The sequence below is a fragment of the Podarcis erhardii genome (genome assembly GCF_964252035.2).
Source record: "Podarcis erhardii genome assembly, chromosome: 3".
Classification (NCBI taxonomy): domain Eukaryota; kingdom Metazoa; phylum Chordata; class Lepidosauria; order Squamata; family Lacertidae; genus Podarcis; species Podarcis erhardii.
The window spans coordinates 113,010,455-113,035,633 of NC_138507.1; the positions used below are offsets into that span (position 1 = coordinate 113,010,455).

The 25,179-nt window shown below is 41.6% G+C and overlaps 2 protein-coding genes across 4 annotated transcripts in view; one reads left to right on the forward strand and one right to left on the reverse strand.

Moving 5' to 3' along the window:
- Window positions 1–1,601: 1,601 nt before the first annotated feature.
- On the forward strand, window positions 1,602–18,821 carry CFAP36 (cilia and flagella associated protein 36). 2 transcript variants are annotated; one of them, XR_014154564.1, is made up of 11 exons: window positions 1,602–1,896; window positions 6,845–6,909; window positions 8,413–8,514; window positions 9,999–10,113; window positions 11,071–11,158; window positions 11,403–11,454; window positions 12,600–12,708; window positions 13,528–13,658; window positions 16,308–16,475; window positions 17,981–18,154; window positions 18,699–18,821. XR_014154564.1 is itself a non-coding variant. In XM_081854959.1 (10 exons), the coding sequence occupies exons 1-10, from the start codon at window positions 1,776–1,778 to the stop codon at window positions 18,065–18,067; spliced, it is 1,038 nt and encodes a 345-aa protein (XP_081711085.1). In that variant the 5' UTR covers window positions 1,602–1,775; the 3' UTR covers window positions 18,068–18,821. The 2 variants fall into 2 exon arrangements, 1 of the variants encoding a protein (XP_081711085.1); XM_081854959.1 differs by having other exon boundaries at window positions 17,981–18,821.
- An 830-nt stretch (window positions 18,822–19,651) lies between these two features.
- PPP4R3B (protein phosphatase 4 regulatory subunit 3B) overlaps window positions 19,652–25,179 on the reverse strand; it is a 31,527-nt gene continuing 25,999 nt past the window's right edge. For both annotated transcript variants that reach the window (XM_081854634.1, XM_081854635.1), the window contains exons 13-16: window positions 24,268–24,407; window positions 22,932–23,116; window positions 22,588–22,790; window positions 19,652–21,233 (exon numbers count right to left, since the gene is read on the reverse strand). In XM_081854634.1, coding sequence (XP_081710760.1) covers window positions 21,138–21,233; window positions 22,588–22,790; window positions 22,932–23,116; window positions 24,268–24,407 — 624 coding nt within the window. In that variant the 3' untranslated portion in view covers window positions 19,652–21,137. The remainder of the gene's footprint in view (window positions 21,234–22,587; window positions 22,791–22,931; window positions 23,117–24,267; window positions 24,408–25,179) is intronic.

The following is a 25,179-nucleotide window of genomic DNA, read 5'->3' on the forward strand; positions in this document are numbered from 1 at the left end:
TTATTTTTATCTGTATGACACCTTGAGAGGAAAAGGCAGAGCATTATCATCATCATCCCTCCAAGGATAACCCGGGTACCCTTTAGACAACCTATGTGCATGCCACTATAAAAATGAGTCTTCCAGGTGCCACGCAAGACACCTTTTTTCTATGGTGCACCTTTTGCTATAACCCCCCTCCATCCCCGCAATTGAGAGAGGACGAGAAGGGGCCTCGGCAGAAGCCAGATTTCCCTAATTCGTCCATGCCCTGACTGATGTACTGTATTCCCATAATTTGAGGGGTGTGGTTTTTGTGTGGTTTTTTTTTTTTTAGGGGATGTCCTGAAGTAGAGCACCTTATGCATTATATCTTGTGCTGCCCCTTATATAGTGAAGCAAGAGAATGATTTTTAGCACCTATAATGACAAGGTCCCCTGGCCAGAACCCCTCTGACATGATTTTATATCTCCTCACAAAGATAAGTATGTGTAGCACTCTTTGCAACTGCTGCTAAGAAAATTAGAGCAAATTATATAGCCAAGATAGCCACCAACTGTAAAGGAGATGAATTTATTTGACCCTGTCTACATCAAGCTATATTCTATCTTTATCACCAAATTCTGAATATACCGTATTTTTTTGCACCATAACACTCACTTTTTTCCTCCTAGAAAGTAAGGGGAAATGTCTGTGCATGTTATGGAGGGAATGCCTACGGGTGGCATGCCTACGGATTTTCCTCCTCTAAAAACTACGTGCGTGTTATGGTCGGGTGCGTGTTATAGAGCGAAAAATACGGGTAATTGCACAGTGTATCAATTAACATTATCTTTTAATATATTAGTGGCCATGTGATGATTTTAGCCTATAAATTGTTTAATGCCTTAACCTGTATATGAAGGTATTTTTATAGCTCTGTTTAGCTTAGGTAACGTCTTGATAATTTAAATGTGTTTAGTTTTTTGTATTAATCAGGCATATTCTCTTTTAATTGCTGAATGATTCTGTGTACATTGCGGCAGCCTTTGGCTATGTGCAATAAAACTGACTGACTGACTGGTTTCCCCAATTCGTCCATGCCCTGACTGATGTACTGTATGTATTCCCATAATTTGAGGGGTGTGGTTTTTGTGTGCGCTGGTTCCATAAATCAATATTTGCCGCGTAAAGTCATTGCGAGGATGGGAAGGTACCGCTTAGGGGGCTTTATTTCCTAATTTCCTTTATATATCAGCAACACACATATATACACGAAGCAATAGGGGCAGGCTTCCCCCCCTCCCCAATGTTTGCCGCGAGCTCGCGAACCTCGCGCGCCCCGCAGCGGGCGGTTGGACACTGACGTTTTTCGATTTACACATAACGGGGACGCGAAGCCCCACTCCGAACGCGACGCGCATGCGCCTTCGCGTCGCGACGCGGCCGGAGAAAGCGAGCGAGCGCGAGAGCGCGTGACTGGATCGCTCCTTAGGAGGGCAGGGTAGCGCGGCCGCGCGCGTGCGTAACAATACGTGCGCTCGCGCTTCCTTCCCCGCTGCTCGTTCCGTGACGGCGGTTGCCATAGTGACGGGAACCGAACGCGCCCCCCCCCTCCGCGCGCCCAACCGCCGCCTTGCGTGAGGGAGGCCCTTGCGGTTCTTTCTTTCTCCCTCCCGCCCGCCCGCCCGCCTTTTTCCCCTTCGCCTTCTTTTCCCGCCCGCCTTATCGAAGGCCGCGCGCGCGGGCGGGCGGGCGGGCGCGCACCCGCGGTTCGTGAGGGAGCCTGTGAGGGAGAGAGGGGAGGGGAGATGAGATGGCGGCCGAGGGGGAGGCGGAGGCGGAGGTGGAGTGGGTGGTAGACAGCATCGCCGGCTTCCTCCGCAGCCCCGCCTGGTCCACCCCCATCCTGGAGTTCGTGGAGCACAAATGCGAGGGTGAGAAGCGACCGGGGGCGGGGGGGAGAGGGCGGCTCTGAGGGCGGGCGGGTAGAGAGCCACCTCCCATTAATTTATGGGAGGAAAGGCGGGATATAAGGAAATAAGAATAAGCGTATCCTTCCCTCACAACCTTTCTCCCCCACTCCCCTGAGGGGAATCTCCCTGCAGTCTTCGCCCTCCCCGGTTTTTTAAAAAAACCTGTTTTTGTGTGTCCCCCCCCCGTCCCCTCAGAAATGTATGTAAAGAGGCCCAGTGGCACTTAAGGGACCAGGGGAGGCTGCGGGAATGATCGTCGTTATTATTATTATTTCTTTGGGGCTGATTCAGTTCGCAAGGGCGCTTAGAAACGAAATCCCTCCAAAGCGCGTCAAAGTGACATCCTTTTCCGGGTAGTGCAAGTGCAAAACCCTCTAGGGATGCTGACCAGAAGAGGGATGTTTCTTTTAAATTCTGGTTACAGATAGGTAGCCGTGTTGGTCTGCCATAGTCAAAACAAAACAAATTCCTTCCAGTAGCACCTTAAAGACCAACTAAGTCAGTTCTTGGTATGAGCTTTCGTGTGCATGCACACTTCTTCAGATACACGGTGTGCATGCACACGAAAGCTCATACCAAGAACTGACTTAGTTGGTCTTTAAGGTGCTACTGGAAGGAATTTGTTTTGTTTTAAATTCTGGACATTGTAGATTTTTGTCCTGGCCTGATGCAGGTAACAATCTTTCGCTTTGTAGTTTGTGATTCGTGCTCATACTTCATTGGGATGGCCATTGGCTATATGCTGAGACGTAAAAATAAAATTCCCATCGTTGTAGCACGCTTGCGGTTGTACCCCCTCCAAAAGCAAAATTAAGTGCAAGTGTCAAACCCGTTGGAACAAAAAACCCCGAGTAACGTTTCTGTTGGGGTGTAAAAAAAGGGGGGCGCCTTTATTTTGGACTGGATTGTGCACATATTGGTTATTTTGTAGATTTCTGGTGTATGTCCTAAAATCCCTTAAGTAGAGAATTACACAGAATTCAGTGAAGTTGCTATGAAGGTGGTTATATGACATCAGAATTACAGAACTGTCAAATCTCCCAGAACCTTTTCATTTTGAGCTTCTCTATCCATGTACCTTACAGTTTTTAATAGCTTTTGCACTGAGTCACTATTGCATTTTGCTGAGGCAGATACTTTTTATGACTCCTAATTCTTTTGGTGGGAGATAGCTTACTGTTGTTGGCTCTGTTCTGGTTGGAACATTCCTAGAAAAGCTGGAGGCAGATACTAGCTAGACTAGAGGATGTGAATTTTGTGAAGTGGGCAAGAAAGGGAATGTTTGGAATCCAGGATTTTATTATTTTTATTTAAAAGAAGTGTTTATGCAGCCCTTTAAAAGTTTCCTGAAGTATTTTGTTTGGAGAGCAAATTTAAACAGACTTGGACAAATCCAGTTTAAGACATCTGCATATGCAAATAGGTTGTCCATGTGTTTATTGCTTTGCTGGATCAAGGAGTCAAGGAGTATGGGTATTAACAGAACATGAGTTTGGAATGTGCATGTATGTCTGCCATTTCTTGCTTTCAGTAGAGTAGGCATTTCCATTCATGTTCTGAAGCTGTCCATGGCATTTTTAAGCATGCGTGGCTACAGCAGGATTGGGCTGATTTATTTTGTAAAATAAAGGCTTTTAAGATTGTTCATTCTTTACTTGTTAAACTGTGAGTTGCTGGCTCTTAGTTTCAGAAAGATCTCCCCATTAAAAAAATACTGCAGCTACATTGTTTAAGCTTGAGTCTGTATTGGGGTCACTCACCTACATACAATGAGATGCAATTTGATAGATAATTTAGTTATTTTATAATGTTTAAATAGCTTCCCAAGAAATGTTTCTGAAGCTGTGTATGCCAGAAAACATAATATATTAGCAGTAAAAATATACATAGCAATTTAAAAGCAGATCTTAAATACATCAAAATATACAATTTGTGTATACAGTGTAAAATAGCCGCATCAAACTTCAGAGAAAGCCCTCTTAAAGTAAGTTTTCAGCCTTGTCTAAGTTCAATAGGGAGCAGCTGATTCCAAATATATAGCATGCAGTTAGTGGACACCCTTCTGAAATGAATGAGGTTTGCAAGTGCAACAACAATATGCTTTAAAGCATATATTAAAGCAAATATATTGTAGTAGTTTAAAAAAATTGCTAGTTAGTCATCTTATTTTTGTTGTTGGATTCTTAGGGGGAAAGGGGAGCTCTATAACCTCACAACTGGCCACAGTGATCCATGCGACGGTCACCTCCAGGCTTGACTACTGTAATTCGCTCTACGCGGGGCTGCCCTTGAAGCTGTCCCAGAAACTCCAGCGGGTGCAGAATGCTGCAGCGAGGCTCCTCACGGGGTCTCTGCTATGGGAGCATATTCACCCAGTGCTTTTCAAGCTGCACTGGCTCCCGGTGGAGTACAGGATTAGATTTAAGGTGCTGCTTTTGACTTTTAAAGCCCTTCATGGTCTAGGACCCTCGTACCTACGGGACCGCCTCTCCCGGTATGCCCCACGGAGAGCCTCAAGGTCCATAAATAGCAACACCCTAGTGGTCCCGGGCCCTAAGGAAGTTAGATTGGCTTCAACCAGAGCCAGGGCCTTTTCAACTCTGGCTGCGGTCTGGTGGAACGCTCTGCCTCATGAGACCAGGGCCCTGCAGGATCTGATTTCTTTCCGCAGGGCCTGTAAGACAGAGTTGTTCCGCCTGGCCTTTGGCTTGGAGCCAATTTGATTCCCTCCCTCTCTTTCTTTTTTTCTTTTCCATCTCCTCCTGCGATGAGGCTACATTTTAATATTTTAATGTTTCAATATTTTAATGTTGTATTTTTAATTTTGTTTTTAAGTTGTAATCATTTAACTTGTTTTTATTATTGCTTGTAAGCCGCTCTGAGCCCGGTCTTGGCTGGGGAGGGCGGGGTATAAATAAAAATTATTATTATTATTATTATTAACTGTTTAGCAGATGGCTCACTAAAGATCAGTGGGGAACAGAAGGAAGCATTTACTTCTTTTGGGTTTTTTTTTGTTAGCTGGAAACATTTTGAACTGCCTCAAAATACTTCTTAGTTATTCCATTTGAAGTACAATTGTACCTTGGATCCCAAATGCCCTGGAACTTGGATGTTTTGGCTCCCGGTTTGCGAATGTTCTTTTGGAACCCGAATGTCCAATGGGGCTTCCACGGCTTCTGATTGGCTGCAGGAGTTTCCTGCAGCCAATCAGATGCCACGATTTGGTTTTTGAACGTTTTGGAAGTCAAATGGACTTCCAGAATGGATTCCGTTCGACTTCCAAGGTATGACTGTATGTCTTTCCTGCAGGCAAGATGAAACTGAAACTTTGTTAGGCCTCCGTTAACAACCACTTTGTTTTTGGAATGATTTGCTTATTCTGAGTGTCAGAGAAATTAGCTGAATTTTCATCAGAGCACTTCTGGATTTTTTTTGTAGACGATTATATTATTACTGTATTACTCTATTGTCCATACAGACAGATATCTTACACCAGGTGTTGTTAAACTGAAGTATATTGTTGCCTAGGCCTGCTGCTTGAAACAGTGTTCTAGTTTGTTTGTGTAAATTTTGAGTGAAATTTATGATTTGGGATTTTCCAAATTGTGCATCAAGATCCTACCTGGATTGCTGAAAAGAAGGGTAGACTTATGGATTTCATTGTTAAGGATGCTCAGAATAGATAGGATTTGCTGGAAGTAGAGGGGTTAGGAGTAGGGGGTGTCCATATTCAACTGAATCCCAAGGCAAAGTTGTTACTGTGGAGGGATTTTTGGCTTGTCAGAAACAAAGTAGGATCTGTACAAGGTAGCATCATTTAAAGTGGGGTGCCCTGGAATGCTGTGTGATGCATAAGCAATCCAGACATTCAAAAAATGTTGTAGACAAGCATTTGCTGAAAGTGACAGTAATGTCTCTAAGCTTGCCATAATGCCAGGGTGGGTTGGAAGAGGGAGATCAAATATCAGAGTGGGAAGAGGGAAAGCTCTGCTTTGACTGACAGGTCACACTTGTAATCAGAAGGAATAATGGTACTTGGAAATCAAATCTCTTCTAGTTCTTCCCACCTGAAAATTAATTTTAAAGAAACCTAGCTCAAATGTTTCTTACTCTCAGTTTGCAGAACATCTGGACACAAAACACCAGGGGAGATTACGCATTTCCTTTTGTTACTTAGATTAAAACTGTGCTGGCTGCCCTTGCAGGAAAACCACTGCAGCTATTCATGGGAAATCTGATTTGTGCCCTCAGATTTGAGCAACCTTGCCCACACATTTCAGTTCCACAGCAATAGAAAAAAGTTACAGATATCAAACTTTCAAAGGTGTTCAGCACAAAACTCTTTGGTTTTGGCAGGCTTTCCTCACTGTGGAGGGGGTGAGAATGCCTGCAAGTTCCATCCAGGTCTGTTGGGGGGGGGTTATGGCCTTAAAAAAAATTCCCAGTTGCAAATGGAAAGGTGGGGGATGTGGAAGGCTTAGGTGGACCCTGAGCTGAATTGGCAGCCCATGAAGCACCTTGGACTGAGTTGGAATGTGTTTAGAAATGCTGAACTTGGGCCCAAAGGGAATCTTGTGGTTAATACATACCACTCGTAGGTGTAAGTAAGACTAAGGCAAAAAAAGTACGTGAGGGGCTGAGTGGACAGAGGTGTTATATGCCAGTAGAAGAGAAGAAAGCAGAGGGGTGTGTGTGTCATGGAGGATGGAAAAAATCTGGAAGTGAGACACAATTGCCTGTTGGATTGGCCATCTAATGTTATGGGTGGTCTTACCTTTTTATTTAGATAAATTTCACTATACTAGGAATGTCATTTGAAAAGGTTTCTAGTTGCAGATTATTTTGGAAACTTTTTTTTTTTTTTTGAGAATTCACATTTTTTAAAAAGTAAAACTTGTCTCCTTAGTTTTTGATGAAGAAGAAGAAAGCAAGCTGTCTTACACTGAGATTCATCAGGAATATAAAGCTCTGGTGAGTAGTGGTTGTTTCATTTTCACTTTGTAAGAAAAATGTGCTATTGAAACAGGAATGGTTTGTGCACCACTTCTGGCAACTTATATATTCCTATGAGTATTACATTTTTTGAAAATTAGCTGAGTAATGGTTTAATGTAAAAGAGCTACTGTTCTGCCAGCTTTGAGTCTTTGCATTGTGCTTAGTTATCATTGCCCTAGTTTGTTGCAGATGCTCTAGATTGAAGAAACTGTATCCTTTTATTTTGTGCTGAGCCTTTATAGCCAGAACTTGATATTGCTGTGGTTGTATGACTGCAATCAAAAGCAATTGGCTGCATCTTTTTTCCTGCTTTCATCCCATTCAGTCAATCATTTCTATAGCCATTCTTTTCTTTCTAAAGAATAAAACTATGGCTCATTGCTCCTGTGATTGAGCCTGAAAATAAGATGTTAGGAGTGAGCTCCTGTTGTACTTTGTCTTGAATTGTGGCATAACCTGGCACATCCAAGTCCTGCTGTTTCAGACCACTTAGAATTATTTATATTTGTTGTGTTCCCATCACAGCAAGAATATTAGCAGCAGTTGTACTTGCATATGTACCTAAACAGAAAAAAGTAGTGGAGGGCTGGACAGGAGTGACAGAGGGGAGCAACAAGAAAAAGACAGCACAAGAGAACATTCTGCCAGGCTCACTAGTGGGTGGCAAATGGCTGAGAGCAACTAATGTCTGTAACTGAAGAAATGGAATGTGGGAAAACTAGTAAGCCAATCACGCAGACATAAACCATGATATGAACAGCCTGTTTGTGATATTAAGTCCTCATCTGGAAGCATCCATAGTGTCTTAGTAATGCACAGTGATAACTATCCACCTGAGTACTTTTTTGGCCTTGTCCTCCTTCTCTCCACTTACAACCCAATACATACTGCCTATGATGGCTTATACAGCACCACCACTCCTTAACTGTCTGGGTATTCTCCAAAGGCCTCCATTATTTCTGCATTATTGATCCTTAGGCCTTGAACTGCCCCCCTAGAGCACCTCTGCATTTCCATATTTCTTCATTCAGATTCCTCCTCAAAACCCACTTTTTCATTAAACCTTTGGGCACAACCCCCATAGTTCCTATTCTGTATTGTAGCTAAGCCTTAGCAAGAACAACTGAAATCATCACATATTATTTCCCTAATTCCTTCCACTTTCCTTTCTCTCCTGTTCCAGTGTTGTTTTCCCTTTATTGATTGCAAATCTCAAATTCCAGGAATGTACTCCTGTATTTTGTAAAACATCATGCACATATATGCTGCTATATAAATTAAGAGAAATAGGGAAACTTGGCAGCAGCAAACCAAGTAAACTAACTTATGTACAATGACAATGACTTACATTATTTATTACAAATAAATAAATAAATAAATAAATAAATAAATATTTATATCCCAGTTTAAAGGAAGGGGGTAAGGTTCAAGGCTATAGAGAATTGTGGAATAATCTTTTCCGCCATCCATTTTTTGCAGGTTGAAAAGCTGTTAGACAGTTACCTTAAAGAAGTTGGAATCAATGAAGACAAATTCCAGGAAGCTTGTATGTCTCCTCTTGCCAAGACTCGTACCTCACAGGTAAATTTTCTTTTAGCAAAGTTAAAAAACAATCCTGGAGATAGGTGATTGTATTCCCTTTGTATATATTTTCATTTGTTTTTTTTAAGAAAACCCTCCTGTGTCAAACACACACAGTGATGTTTCAGTTTAACAGAATGCATGCTTTGCATATATAAAACCTCACAAATTAAAAGTCAACGGGCTAAAAAGAATGAGCATTGAAGGTAACGGAACTCATGTTTAACGATATGTTTAATACTGCAGCCCTTGTCACTCAACTTCCATCCAGAAGCTGAGAAAAAAGTGAACTAGTGGAATACTAATGATGAAGGTGTCTTAGCAAGTTACCTGTGGTTTGGTTCCATGGCAGTGGTGAAAAAGCCCATAGGATCAGGTGCAAGGGGTGCTGGCGTGTTATTGCCAGTTTCTGGTTTTGTAGTTGCACTACCTGCTGACTCAGGATGCGCTCATTACTCAGTGTTGCACATTATATTGATATTAACATGCAGCACAATTAAACACTATACTAATTAAAAATACTTCTTACTATCCAGGACAGTTGCAAACATTTAAGTGTTTCTGCAGGCACATATGAGCACATACAGCAAGTATTGATGCAGTAAGAGCAAGCTATGGCTGTGCCACAGGCTGCCAGTTGGAGGGAGGCTGAATAGAGAGGCCTGGAGGGCCAGAGATTCCCTAGTTCTGATATAAATGTTCGTTATTGTAACCTCCTGGGAACAGGTATTTGCATACCTTCCCATGAGAGAGACTAGATGATTTCCCGTATTCCAGTAATATATAGTCTTGATTTGTAGGACTACTTGGGTAAAGGACAATGCAGTCCTGTTTTAATATCTTATCAGAAGTAACTTTCATCGATTCTGTGGGGTTTACTCCTACGTAAGGGACACAGGGGGCACTGTGGGTTAAACCACTGAGCCCAGGACTTGCTGATCAGAAGGTCGGCGGTTCAAATCCCTGCGACGGGGTGAGCTCTTGTTGTTCAGTCCCTGCTCCTGCCAACCTAGCAGTTCGAAAGCACATCAAAGTGCAAGTAGATAAATAGGTACCGCTCCGGCGGGAAGGTAAACGGCGTTTCCATGTGCTGCTCTGGTTCGCCAGAAGCTGCTTAGTCATGCTGGCCACATGACCTGGAAGCTGTACGCTGGCTTCCTCGGCCAATAAAGCAAGATGAGCGCCGCAACCCCAGAGTCGGTCACGACTGGACCTAATGGTCAGGGGTCCCTTTACCTTTAAGGTGGTATAGGAGGAAAGCTATAAAGCCGTGTAGGTGGTGGTACAATAACTTTTTCAGAACTTTCCTCCCTAAATTTAGACCATTGCAGTAATGTGGGACTTGAGCCTGTTTAAAAAAATTGATCACATTGCAAATTTGTTTGCACTGTAAGATTTTAACAAATGAGCAGAGTATAAATAAATTATTATTATTATTATTATTATTATTAAAAAATTATTATAAAACATCTTTTCTCACGCAGGCCATCTTGCAGCCAGTATTGGCAGCTGAAGATTTCAGGTTGTTTAAAGAGATGATGGTCCAGAAAAATATTGAAATGCAACTGCAAGCCATAAGAATAATTCAGGAAAGAAATGGTGAGTAGCGGCCAATGAGAAACTTGTCTTCCCATTTCATCTCTTCATTTGCTGAGACCAGGGGTGGCTTCAGGTTTTTCTGAGGCAGGGGGCTTCAGCGGGCTCAATGAGGCATGGGCAAGTGGTCAAAAGCGGCATGAGACACAACAGCGAGGGAGTTGAAAGAATAGCATTAAAGGGGCAAAATACTGAAGGCTAAGAGGGCGGAAAGAAAAAATATTTTGAAAAGGCAATGAGGAGCAGAGAAGGGAAAGTGTGAAGGCAGGAAGATAAACAGAGGAAGAAGATAGGCTAGACTGGGCAGAAGGTGAGCTCTTTCTGGGTTTTTCTTGTTCTCCTCATTCCTGTTGCTGCAGTCAATGCTCAAATGAGCAGCCCAAAATGAGAGGGGAGCTGAATTACATACTCTGCTTTTTCCAAGTTATTTGTACCTTGGTTATCCCACAGGACAGCTTGGGATAGTTGAAAAGCATCTACTGTACATAATTCCCTTTCTCCTCCATTCTTGAAGGAGCTGGGCTTTCAGTCATTTGAAAAAGAGGGGCAGGGAAGGACTTAAATGATGGATAGTTCTCTTACTTGACTGAATTTGTATGAAGCAATATCTATTAATTAAAATGCCTTTTTCTGTGATCTGTTTCATATTTCTTTTAATCCAACTGTAAAATTGTCTGTTAGGTTTGTTATATGGGATTCAAACAGAGTTCAAGATGTTGCTACAGATGCTTGAGTTTCCAATCTCTCTCTTTAATAATCTTCCAAGGTTTCTGTAACAAATGTCTTTTTTATTTTACACATATGGAGATAATTCCGGTGAAAATCACCTAAAAATGATCACTTCTAAAAGTTCAAGTTTCTGTGCACATTTTGACAATCAGATAACAGCTTGTACTTCATCTGTGGAAAACTGAATGTCATCCTCCTTGACTCCTCTTTCTTTGTTTCTTTTTTAAACAGGTGTGCTACCTGATTGTTTGACGGATGGGTCTGATGCATATACTGAAATTGAAGAAGAGGAAATGAAAATATTAAGGGAGGTACTCAGGTAAAAAGACCCTTTTTGTTTTGTTTCTCTAACAAATTGTGCCTCCCAAGTGCCTATTCTGAGAGTTGGGAGAACCTCCTGAATTTCATGGGCTGGGGCCCAAGTGGTTGAGGGGAAAAGGAGGGATCCCCAAAATTGGGCACATTTTGACTGTCAGGAGAGGCTGCTCGTTGTTGTTGCATTGTGAGTGAGCAGATAAATAACTGAACTGTTGAACTGTGTGTTCCCTCATTCTGTTTTGCAGAAAGTCAAAGGAAGAATATGATCTGGAGCAAGAAAGGAAAAGAACTAATGAGGTATGCTGAAGTTCAATTGAATTAATCTACTCTGTGAATGTAGTAATGTTATTATTTAATTACAGCTCTATAAATCCAGCCTTCCATCAAATACATGTGCTTCTCATCAGGCTTTGGTGGCTTAATAAAATTACCAGCATATCCCTGTTACATATGCTTTCTTTGCAACTCTCATTTCCTTTCCCTTTTTTCTTTTGTGAACTTGATGACATGGATATGATGAGTGTCCCTTTATCACGCTACCGAGCAAATCGTTCAGGAAGCTGACTGATGATGGTGTGAGAAAATATTCTGAAGTAAAGACTATTTTTAATGAATCACAAAGTAGGTGATAGATGGTGCTGCAGTGGAAGAAAATATTAACTAATCATCTACAGGCCCTAATGAAGGTAGACAACATCTGGGCGGGGAGAGAGATTCCATATGGAAGACACGCAGCATTCTGAGATCAATTTGTCAGGATGTCTATTAAGAGCCATGAGAACAGCCTTGTCCTATTGGTTGGGAAAGTTAGTGTCTCATTCAAGGGTGTTTATCTGGAATAGAATTAATGCCTGTCTTGTATGTGCCTCACTTTGAATGCGCTTTAGAGGTTGCAACAGCAACTAATAGAGTGTTACTGTTTTCTCCATTCATGTTTTTTAGCATGTTCCTGGTGCTTATATGCCAGCAATACCTATGCATGAATATGAGCGCCCCCTCCCCAAAATCAGTTCTTAAGCACAGAGGAAGCGGCAGTTATTTTGTCTTAACAGCAGCAATAGTGCCTTATGTGGTGGCTTCTAGACTCCTCACTCTCTTAGAGGTCTTTTGGATATGTGTGATTGGGGAGACTGAAGCGGGGAGCTTAAATTTCCCATATGTGAGTAGAGAAGATCATAAGGATGTTTTTAAAGTTGGGTTAAAGTATATCCATAGCAGAACACACACAACTTCCCATGTTTTAATTGAGATCAAGCTCACTTGCCTAATTAATTTGTGAGAGCATAATTTTGTTAAATAAATAGCATTTGTCAAAAACCATGTTTTAGTAGCTCTAAGACTGCGAAAAGCTATATGCGGCTTTGGCTGTACTTGTTTTTAGTGTCTTGAGTGCATTACTTGATACTGTTCTATTATCTCTCTCCCCCCCCTTAAATACATAGTCACATGAGAAACAGAGATCATCTGATGGTGCACACAAATCTCCAGGACATCTGAGTGAAAGTGCAGGAACTAAAGAGCCTGCTGACCATACTACAAAACATTCATCAGGTATGATTATCTGCAGGTATCTAAAATACAGAGATGAAAAAATATACAGCATAACTTGGTGTGAACCACTCAGGACTTTGGATTGGGTGGTCATAAAATATTATAAATAAATGGGAATTGACATTTAAATGGGAATGCTGGGAGGGAAGAATTTTGATGCTTCAGTTGAACTTTGTGTTGTATGTTTGGAAAATGAAAGCAGAGGCTCTTTGGAAACCTGGTATAGCAATTGTTCAGACTCTAAGCATGAGCAAAACCCAGAGGAAATTGGGATGGGGAGAAGAAACAGTTACTCTTACTGTAAATGGTATTGCTTCATGGATGCCAAGAGGTCTTCAAGCAGGCCATGCAGCTCTCCCTGCAGCTCAGACAGGAAATGTCTAAGTCTCAACAGAAGACCTTCCTCCTGCTTTCCTGTTAAGGCTCAGTCCCACTTGATGTGATAAACCAGAGAACAGACCTCAAACATTCAGAACTGAAGGAGATGAAAAACACAGTGAACACTGAATAAAACCTGGTATTTTGTTTCTGATGGATAAAGCACTTCACAGTGTTTATTTTGTGTGTTCTTTCTGCTCAGAAGACCTAGTGAAGTTAATGGAAATGGTTAAATTAGAGTAGCCTCATTTAATGTAGTGGACTTAGTTGGAATACAATCCATAAAATATTAGTATTTGGGAAGCCTTTAGGAAATGAAGGATTGTTTTTAAAATTCTTGCTCTTTGGTTAAAATCCATCAAGGTACAAAGATCCATTACCTTTGATTTGTATTAGTATGATGAATGTATGATGGATTAGTTCCTTTCAATGTAAATTTAGGTCGAGAGGCAAAACACAAACACTTACCTACCCGGGAACTGCCCTCTGCCAAACTGAAGGAAGAGAGTCGGAAGAAAACCATAGGGAATGGCTCTGAATGTGTAGCAAAGCAAGTGGGGACTGAAGGACGTGTAAGCTGAATGCTCACTTCATTTAAGATAACTAATATTATTTAGTAGCTAGTATGTCATTTTGGATTACTTTTTGTATGGTATAGTTGTGTATAAATATTTAGAAAGTGTGATCCAGGGTTCCCCACCTTGGTGCCTAGTGTTCAGGTATGATGGGAGTTGTAGTTCAAATCATCTGGGGGGCACCCTGTTGAGAAATGCTGGCTTGAACCATTGGAATATCATTTACTGAACATCACAAGAACTAGGTGCCGTATATAAAATGAAAACAAGAAAAATATCTTTCCAGAGTTACAATCTTAGGAAGATAGAAGCTAAGGAGAATGGAATCAATATGCAAAATCAGTTAGAATGTCAGAATGAAATGTTGAGTTTTGTCAGGAGTTTAAATGTGCTAATGGGAGAAGCCAGATACCAGGAAGTCAGTAGAATACGAGAAGGAAAAGGAACTCTGTGTACAAAGCAAAAATGAATAGCACAATCACAAGGAATGAGTAGGATGGATAACTATAGACTTCTATGGAGGAGGAGGATTTTAGTTTTTTAGATACAGATATTTGACTTTCAGCACACTTCAGCAGTATTCAGACATTCTAAGGAAATTTGATTTATTATGAAACACAATTCCATACACAACAAGGTATGTGTCAGCATAAATGTTAATGAGACACTGTCTCCCCCAACACTTTTTAAAGGGCACATGCTACAAACTGACCTTAAAGTTTGTAGGAAAAAAATATGTAGTTGTAACTAGATTTAGAATAAATGTGCTCAGAGATTGAATTTAAATTTCATTGTTCATTCTCTTTTTAAGAGAGTAAGAAGAGTGTTGATGATGTGGTCTGTTGTTGGTCACGTGGCAGGATAGGGCAGACATAGTTAAACAGTTCAGCTGAGTTGAATTAAGAAGGCATCTGTTGTTCATATGTCAGTTTTATATCTTTTTTATTAAAAGAGAATGTCACTTCTGGAAATCTGAGTCCAGCAGCCATGCATTCCTGTGTTTATGGCATCTTTGCAGAAGGTCTTGAAAATGTAATATATCCTGCAGTCTCCTTGCTCCTTTCACATATATTATCTTTAGTAGTATATTCTGACTAAAGATAGGTCTGCCAATGTATCAGACTAGATTAGGGAACAACTTTGGTATATACATTTTCCCTCTTGTATTAATTTGAAAGAAGCTCATTATGAAATCCCTTCCAGGTGAGCCTTTATATGCCTTGGAGAATTTAGAAAAGAAAGTACTACTTTTTCTTTTTAGGTGTACATTACACATGTAAAGTGTAAGTGTGTTCAAGCATGCTTACTCATCAGGTACACTTATCAGGCAGCAAGGACCAACTGTGACTCCCAATTGACTGTACACCTGGTAGCAAGCCTTAGTCTGCTCTGCATAATGTGCAAAACCGGTGAAAGTGTACACTCACTGCAAAAAATATTGTGGCTTGCATGTCACTAGTGATGCTACCATAGTTCTTAGCAGTCTTCCACATTAGAAAACGAATGGTACCTGCTCCCTCAATTCTTCTCTAAGGTAAAGGGATACCTTACCATTCGGTCCAGTTGTGGATGACTCTGGGGTTGCGGCGCTCATCTCGCTTTATTGGCCGAGGGAGCTGGCGTACAGCTTCTGGGTCATGTGACCAGCATGACTTAGCTGCTTCTGGTGAACCCCAGAGTAGCGCACGGAAACACCGTTTACCTTCCCACCGGTGCGGTACCTATTTATCTACTTGCACTTTGTGCTTTTGAACTGCTAGGTTGGCAGCAGCAGGGACCGAGCAACGGGAGCTCAGCCTGTCACAGGGATTTGAACTGCTGACCTTCTGATCGGCAAGGCCTAGGCCCTGTGGTTTAACCCACAGCTCCACCTGCAGCAATTCTTCTCTAGCTTAGACGAAATCAATCCAGAGTGCTTGATGTTCTCTTTCTGCCTGCTCCAGACCTCCCTTTCTACTTGCTTAAAGGCTACCAAAACACAGCAGCAATTAAAGTTCAAGGCCCCTGGTGGAATCCTTTTTTTGAAGCGGGGTAGCATCAAATTATTACTTGTAATAAATACCATATTTTTCGCTCTATAAAACGCACCAGACCATAAGACGCACCTAGTTTTTGGAGGAGGAAAACAAGAAAAAAAAATACTCTGAATCCCAGAAGCCAGAACAGCAGGAGGGATTGATGCGCAGCGATCCCTCTTGCTGTTCTGGCTTCAGCGAAAGCAACGCAAAGCCTCTTCAGGGCAGCAGGAGGAATGCTCCCCCTGCCCTGAAGAGGCTTTGCATGGCTATCCCAAAAGCCAGAACAGCAAGAGGGATTGCTGCGCAGCAATCCCTCTCACTGTTCTGGCTTCTGGGATAGCTGCGCAGCCTGCATTCGCTCCAAAAGACGCACACATACTTCCCCTTACTTTTTAGGAGGGAAAAAGTGCGTCTTATAGAGTGAAAAATACGGTACATTGTAAACAAACATGCTTGTCCTTCATCTCTTTTGTTTTTCCATTTTGTTGGGACTATATATGTTTTAACAATTAATCTAACACTCTTTAAAAAACAAAGCTTGCATTCTTTCATTCACAAATCTCTAATTGGATAAAAATACATTACAGAAACTATGCAATAAGTCTGCCTTTTAAATTCTACTTATCAGAAACTATCAGAACTTGGAGCACAAGAGCTCAGGGAGCGTGAAGACTATCTAAAGCAGAAACGAGATGCATTGATGGCTTTGAAGAAGGAGTCAAAAACTAATATGCCGCTGCCACCACCACCACCACAAAGTACAGAGCAGAAAGAAGAGCTGTTACCTTCTAAAGAGGTAAAAGAGGAGAGAATGTTCTAACCAGCCAGTCTGCATTGGAGAAATGCAGGGCTATGTGCAGTTCCAAACTGATGCTTTGAATAGCACTGTTCAGTAGTGGGGTAGGCAGAGGGCAGGGCTGCATCGTAGCACAACTGCTCAGTATTCAAAGTAGGTCTGTGCTTAGTTCCTCATCTAGTTAAGGATATGCAACCACAAGCCTGTTTCCACAATTCCTAACAGTTGAAATGGGAGCTAAGAAAGCAACGATGGTAAACAGACATGCTAAACATCCTTACAGTAATACTTGCATAGTACAGAGTTGATGCACGAAAAGGATAAAAGAGCTGGACCACTTGCTTCTATTTAATGTGCCACTAGATCCAGAGTGTACACTCTAAGGTCAGTGAGCTGATTCACACCTGTGTGTGTGAATAGCCCAACACATGCACACATGTAATAGCATGAACTTTTAATTTGCCTATAAAAGTGTCATTAACTATGCTACACTCCTCTATGCAGTTACTTTAGAGTAAGCCCTATCAAACTTAGTGAGACTTACTTTAGAGTAGACATGCTCAGGACTGCATTGTAAACTGTGGGAAGTGAGAGAACGTTCATGCGTTCAGACTGCTTCACATTCTTGCAGCAATCCTGATGACAACTATTAGCTAGGGCAGTACTATCCCACTTATGGCACGTGTCCCTCTTGGTTCTGCTGGACCTCTCAGCGGCTTTTGATACCGTTGACTATGGCATCCGTCTGAGCTGCCTTACTGGAATGGGACTCGAGACACTGTTTTACATGGACTCTTGCTCCTTTTTGGAGAGCCGAATCCAGAATGTGGTTGAAGGGGACTCCTGTTTGGTGCCTTGGGGGTCCCTCAGGGTTCTCTTCTGTCCCACATGCTGTTTAACATTTACTTGAAAACGTTGGGAGAGGTTGTTGGGCGTTCTGGGGTTATGTGTCAACAGTATGCTGATGACACCCAGGCATTTCTTTCCACCAACATCCAAGGATCTAAGCCCATGTCTGTCCTCAGTAAGAGGCTGGATGAAGGTGAACACATTGAAACTTAATTTAGGCAAGAGAGACGTGCTCTTGGTCAGTCAGAAAGGCAGAACAGGGAATAGCTATTCAGAAGGTACAGGGTCACAGTTTGGGTGTGCTCCTAGATTCAGCCCCCAGCATGGATGTCCAGGTCTCTGCGTTGGTCAGGAGTGCATTTGCACAGTTAAAGCAAGTACACTTGCTGCATCTGTTCCTTACCAGTGTGAAACAGGTTTCTCTCTCTTAAATGTCACACTGAAAAGAGCTCTGTAACATGTTTGCCTTACAAACTGCTGAACCTACAATGTGTTATACAAAATTATTCTTCCATACTTGATGGGCTAAAATCTTATGCACACTTTAACCGAGACAAAGTTACATTAAATTGGAAGTATGTCTATATAGAAATGCATAGTACTGTGTAACTTAGCAAAGGATATTGCAGTTTAAAATTTCACATTTTTATTTTTAGGGAATGACAGAAGAAGAGGAGCAAAGGCTGTTAAAGAAAAGAATCCTTGCAGCAAAACTTAAAGAAGAAGTTATTAATAAGCGATAGTTCAGAGAAGCGGCTTCTAGGAGTTGGGGACAAGAATGACTGTTTAGTATATTTAACCATGAACTGAATTCTTTGCTCACAAACATTGTATGCATTAATTTGATTTTCTATATTAAACATTAACTTTTTTCTTGTTTTTTTAAAAATAGACTTAGATAAAAGTAATGATTTATTTTCCTTTTTTTAAAAAAGGTAGGCTTGGTCATTCCAAAGTATTAAGCATCCAGCAGTTTAGATTCTTACGATTCCAATACGTATTGCTGAATGTGAGCACTGTAACTCCTTTGCTTGGTTTAATATTTGTCGGTTCTTTTGTCAAAAGTACATTGGTAAGACTGACATTAAAATGTTTAAACTTGTTTTGATTTTATATACAGATGAATGTAGAAGTGTCAAGTTTAAAATCAACATGAAGTTTAAAATCAACTGTATAGAGCTCCAAGTGTTCCTTCCTTCTCACAAGATTGCCTTGTGAGACAGAAGTTTGGCAACCTTGCAAATTACAGGGCAGAAGTAGGCACATTGTAAATTTGCTGTGTAATGTTTGAAGCAGGCTGAAGAAACAGAATAAGCTAATATATTTTCATATATTTTAAGTGAACCCATTCAATATTATTTGTGCTTTATTCAGAACAATCACTCTCCCAGCGCTTCCGGCACCAGAAGGCTACCATCTACAAATTTCCAACACAGTAAGAAACACAGCTCATCCACATTTCATGTAACTTTTTATTAAAATAGTATTTAACTGAGACATGTTGGCAGATGTAATCTTTTTCTTTGAAAAAAATCAGTTGAAGGGCCCCAGGCATTTGAAATGTGGGCTGTCCTGTGGCAAAAAGAAACCCACCATAACAAGCGGGAAGGGAGGTGGAAGGGGGGAAGAAAGCACCTGAGGCAGATTGTGTAACTTGAAAGGGAGGAGCTTCATCTTGCACAGTATTTGTCAGCCAATATTCGAACGCTCCTAACTTTCCATGTCATTAAACTATTTAAAAAACACTGATTGTTGCTATAGAAGTGACTCATGGGGCAGGGCCTGCATGTGTTCTTAAAGCTCTCAACAGTCTTTGAAAATGGATGGAAGATGAGAGACCAAATGTGTTGGGTCCTTTTTCAATAAAAGCTTGGAGACAGGCCAGATGTCCCCACATCATATAGAGCTTAAGAAGAAAATTGTTAGCGGGTTTGGGGGCAGGGGGAGAAGAAGAGACAGACTTGCCAGGAATACAAAGTGAGCATATCAAGCCTACATAGTAACACTGCTGAACCAGCCCAAATGTTTTGCCACCCACTTCCCTTCAAACAAAGGAGTCTTCAGCTGAAGTGAGAAGGAAGCCCCTATTTTTAGTTGCCTGGAGCCCCCAGATGGCAGAGATATGTCCTTCGGGCCATATTAACTGTCAGTCATTGCAACACACCAAATCAAATCTGGGAACATTCATTTTTCCCCACTAGATTTGGTTTGGTGGCATATAATGATTAATTTGTACAAATAACTATCTCATTAAAATCCTTTAAAATGGCCACATTTCAAAATCTGAATTAACTTACCATTTACAACAAACCAAACAAAACCAATAATTATGGAATTACAGGGTCACATTTTAATTCCTGAATTTTACAGTTCAGCATTAATATCACCACATGTATACAAATGGTGTAAAACAAGTACAGTGGTTTTCTTTTTCAATACAAAATAAACTTCTGTTTCATGGAAAAACTATACTTCATATCTACACAGTCAGCCCATCTTTTGCAAACAATAGCTAGAATTAAAATTAACTACAAAATCTCCAAAACAGGGAAACTGTGTCAGTAACTGTTCCAGGAGAAATGGACCCTAACACATTGCAAGAGTGATCTATATGGTGAATTGCTGCTGGTTTCATAAGTTCATTATCACTCTTAATGCAATTTGTAGTTTGGGGAATTCTTTCTTCTGCATGATCTCAGATCATATATGGCCAAACTAACATTAAAATATTTACAGTTCACTTGCTCTCAAAATAAAAAAGGTCTCAAAATGGTTGCCTCAATCAATTTACCTAATGTACTTTTTTTTTTTTTTTTGGAAATTTGCTTAAATACATGGAATGTGTTAAGAAGCAGCCTTTGTACTATCCCCCCACTCCCAGGTTCAAGGTGCTGCGCGTTGACTCCACCTCCCAATCATTCTTGGTTAAAAATGACTATGCCCCCAAAACTTCCGGCATTTCACAGTACTCTCTCTCTTTTACTCTTGCAAATGTGAAATGCAGATTTCTCAAGGGGAAAAAATGCTGAAGCTAGCAGGGAGCGACTCCATTTGACCTGGCTTCCCGTAAGATGCTACTGGTAGTTGCGACTCAGATGCTGCTTCCAAGCACTAGGGCTTATTGATGTTTTCTATATATTTTACTGTAAGCTGATGAGCCTTGGGTACCAGCCTTCCTGAACAGCTTCTTGTAGTCATCTTCAATTTTGAACCAAGCTTCTTTTTTCCTCCCAAAAACTAGAGGTGGGGGAGGGGGAAGAAATCAATTTGCCACTCAACATGCACTACATAGCAGGGTGGTGATACCCTCTGTGTTTTGGCTGACTGTGCAAGTAGTGGTCCCCAACTTTTGAATTCTTTTTTTTTTATGGAAAGAGAATCGTTTAAAAGAGGCAACTGCTTAAAAAAACCCACAATGGACAGCACCATTACAAAGTCATGTTACTAGGTTTGCAACTGAAGCCTTACAATTTTCTTCTAGCTTGGGGAAACCCTGCAATATCAAAAAAGTTACTTGTCCCATCCCCTCACAGAGCCCGAGATGTTCTTTTTGCTGGCAACCTGTCATCCAGGCGCTGATTAGTAACCCACCATTTCAGTTTAATTTTTAACAGCCCGAATGGCAGACTCACTGACTAGAAAGAGATTAGGTTCTTTGGAAGCCTGGTGTTCTCAGAACTAAACCCTTCTAGTCGAGTTTCTTTTGCTACTCCTTGCATTCTCGTGTATTTTCCAGGGAGAAAGCTTTCTGTCAGACTATTTAGTTCAGTCACAGCATTTGAGCACCCTCAATTAGAGTTTGTTTCGGTATTCTTAAGAGCCAAGACGAGGTCTTTTCCTTGGGGATGTTTCCTCCTCTTCATCTTCTTCCTCATCATCTGGATAATCCACAAGGCCGACTAAACTTCCCTGTTGAAGGCAAAGAAAAGGCTCAGATTGAAAAGAATTCTTGAGAACAATCTTGTTGCAGAATGACTCCCCCCCTAGCTGCCAGCATCACTTGGGGTTGCCTGATGTAGCTAGCCACTGGCTCTGACAAGAGCAAAGATTGCATTTCATATATGAAGACATGTAAACCCCATGTATATATCTGCCATAATTTCAGAGAGGGAGGATTAGGTATTACTCCGCATGCAGATAGGGGGAAAGTCCTTAAAGACAACAATGGTATGTTTCTATCTTATGGAATATGCTGCTGCAAGATGAGACCTTATCAATGGCTATTAACCATGATAGTTACATGGCATCTCCATGCTGAGGTGATGACTCTCTCACAACCAGATGGTTTGGGCAAGCATCAAGGAAGGGCTACTGCTGCATTTGGCTTTTTGGCAGCATCTGACTGATTACTGTGGTAAACAAGAGGCTAAGCTACGTGGACCTTTGGCTGTTTTCATGTGTTATGGAGCCTGACCGCAGATGCAGACCCCAATTGTCATGAGTAATAATCAGAAACCATTATTAAATGGCAAAAGGATAAACTGATGCCTCTTGCAATTCAGATCTGCTGTGCTCAAAGCATGCCTGAAGTAGGAAGAGTTCAAATAAGCATTAAGCCCTGCAAACAAAAGCCATTGGGCTGGCTGCTCAAATGTCCCACGTAACCTGGAAAACAGCATTATGAGATGCAGTCCCTGGTCAAGACATTCAAACTAGTGGAAATGATCCATTTAAGTGCATATGAAGAGCCCTGTGGGACCATCTAGTCCCGCATCCCATTTTCCACAGCATCTCGCTTCTGCAAGCACACTCTCCCCTCCTGTGGTTTCCAGCAGATTTTCATATATTTTTGACACAAGCCAGAATTTCTGTGGCCTCTATGGAACAATCTGAGCCCTAAAAATGCCACTGGAGTTCCTTAACATGACATGGATAATTCTGTCACTGGATTAATACTGTATTTTAAATGTATTACCCTGGCTGACTACCAGACATTTCAACTGACTAACATTCAAAAGCAGTATTAACAGTACCACCCCACACTAAAGAGCCACAGGTGCATGAATCCCAATGTCAGCTCTCAACAAAATGCCCATCCTAATCAGCAAAGTTTTGTCACATTTATACTCCTGCCAGGGTCAAGCTGTAGTGAACTGCAGACCAAAACAATGCTGTATTGTAAAAGACAACACTGGGGAAGCCCACTATGTCCCATAAGCTTTACCTCGTAGGTAAGTACAGTGAGGAAGGTCTGGGCTTTAAGAACAGGTTTATACATTTGAAGGGGCTTTCTCACCATCATCCGTGATACCAGCTGGCTCACCTTTGTGGCTGTGACCGCTGCAGTCAAATTGGCATTCTTAGAAGAAGAACCATTTGAACTTGCTGGCGACGTCTGAGCTGCTACAGATTTACTGTTTGTACTATTTGCTCCATTAGTTGCACTGGCGGAGTGGGAAAATGTGAATTTGAAACCACCTGCTGAAGTTCTTTTGGGGAGATTCTCTTTGTCTTCACTCTCTTTTGCTATTGGGGGAAAAAAATTGTTTAGCATTGTCATTAAGATAAATGACCTATATAAGCTGAGATGCATACAGCAGCTCAACTGAACTACTACTTCAAATGGTACTTCCAACTGGGGGAAGCATGGCAAAAATGGGGGGATACCTTTTTTTGTTTCCATGAATTTCTCATAACTATCTGGAAAATCGTCCTCTGACTTTGATTTTTCTACAGGGGGTACAACTGCTTCACCCTCCTCCTCTTCATCTTCATTGAACCACATTTCCTCATCATCCTCCAAGGTCCTAGCATCTCTACGGAACCTGTTGCTACGCAGTATAGATGGGACACTGTAAAATACACACACAAAAACACTCAAAATCTGACACGCGCGGAACAGGGGGGTCCCCTATATAAGATGACAAAGCTAGACCATGCTTGGTTGGTACAGTATGGAGAAGTTAGCAGAAAACAACCCTGAGAGTAGTTAGTTAATGCCGGCATCCCGGTCTTCCTCCAAGGAGCTTAAAGATAAAGGTAAAGGTGGCCGACTCTGGGGTTGCGGCGGCTCATCTCGCTTTATTGGCCAAGGGAGCTGGCATACAGCTTCCGGGTCATGTGGCCAGCATGACTAAGCCGCTTCTGGAGAACCAGAGCAGCGCACGGAAACACCATTTACCTTCCTGCCAGAGTGGTACCTATTTATCTACTTGCACTCTGATGAGCTTTCGAACTGCTAGGTTGGCAGGAGCAGGGACAGAGCAACGGGAGCTCACCCCGTCACGGGGATTCTAACTGCCGACCTTCTGATCAGCAAGTCCTAGGCTCTGTGGTTTAACCCACAGCGCCACCCGCGTACCTTCTAAGGAGCTTAGGGCAGGCTTTTATAGGATTGTGGGCCACCTGAACTTCCACAGCAGCCAACTAGTCTTTCAGGGTCTTCTAACACCTTCAGGAATTACGGGCTGCTCTGCACCAGCCTACTTGTTGGCTCAACTAATCTCTGTTCCTCTCACCATGACAAAATCCCAGCATGAGAACTTCCCTAAAGGGGGAGATTTCCCCTCACCCCTGGATATATTGTATTAATGCATTAAAGCAATTTATTTGCTGCCCTTCAGCTTTCAGGATGCCTTTCCAAGTCAGAGTCTCAGAGATCCAAGCAACATAAAATTTCCTTCCAGATACCTGTGACCTAATTCTACTCTCCTCACCTTTGTTTTGAAATTAAGCAACATGCTTTTCAAAGCAAACCAAGAAACAAAATGCTGAGATCCATAAGTCTTGGAGTTGTAAAGCTGAGAGAGAAATGTACTAAATACAAAAAGTCCTGACCAAGTAAAACACTCTATTGTTATATACTGTGCATTCTTTGTAAGAAAGGTCAGCACATGTGACAGTATCATTAACAGGACAAGCAAGGCAGGAACAGTTCATGAAACCTTCTAGAAAGGCCAATCAAAGGTGCTTTCAGTTTGACGTTTAGGATCAAGAGGGATACCTGTTCAGTTTCTGGCTTTGTCTGTCTTTCTCTTGCTCATATTTTGTCTTCAGTCCTTTAAACGTCTGAACATATTCAATGGATTCAAGTGCCTTATAAAAGTTTTCAACTATATGTGCAGTAAGTGATTTGATATCTTCCTGCGTTAACACAAAACAAAAGCTAGCGTTACCAAGCTGGATAAGAAAACAGATATCAATCTCAGCCCATCACTGCAGTTAAATGCTAACTTTTCCCTTCACTGCAAAAGGGTAAAAGTGATTTAAGCTTGAAACTTGGGTTTCGTGATCGAGCAGCCTGTCTCCTCAGGAATATTTTACTGAAGTAATACCCTCTGACAAAGTACACAAGGAGGAATTCCAGACGATTCACTCATATGCTTGTGTGCTACCTGAGCTAAAAGGCAAAGATATGCAGAGAACTCTGTAGCCACGAAAACTATGGCTGTATACACAAATACAATTCTGAAATGGGGGTGGGTAAGAGTTAAGAGTCAAAACACCTGCCCCCTTCCAAATTATTTTCCTCTACTAATTCACACAAGCCTTTGGTGCAGCACTTACAAAAATGGAATCAAACTAAAGGGGCTACTGTATTCATCTCCATGTGACAGCCAGTTTGCTTCCTGCCACACAGGGATAAGATTGTGGCAGAACTCTTAGTATAAGTGATGCTCTTCCAAGCTTGAAAGCTGTACTGTGTGTTTTATAGACCCTGGGGATATCCCTTATAGGCTGAAGAAAAAAGAAGCAGCCTCATGGCTTTCTGTAAGACCGACAGCTCCCCCAATTTCCCAGAAATTTGAAGAGAAGCAAGTAATGGGTTAAAAGACTTTTTTAAATCAATACACCTATGAGAGAAGACTGAGATTTAAATTCAAATAAGCAATACTATTTCCTTTATTTTCATTAC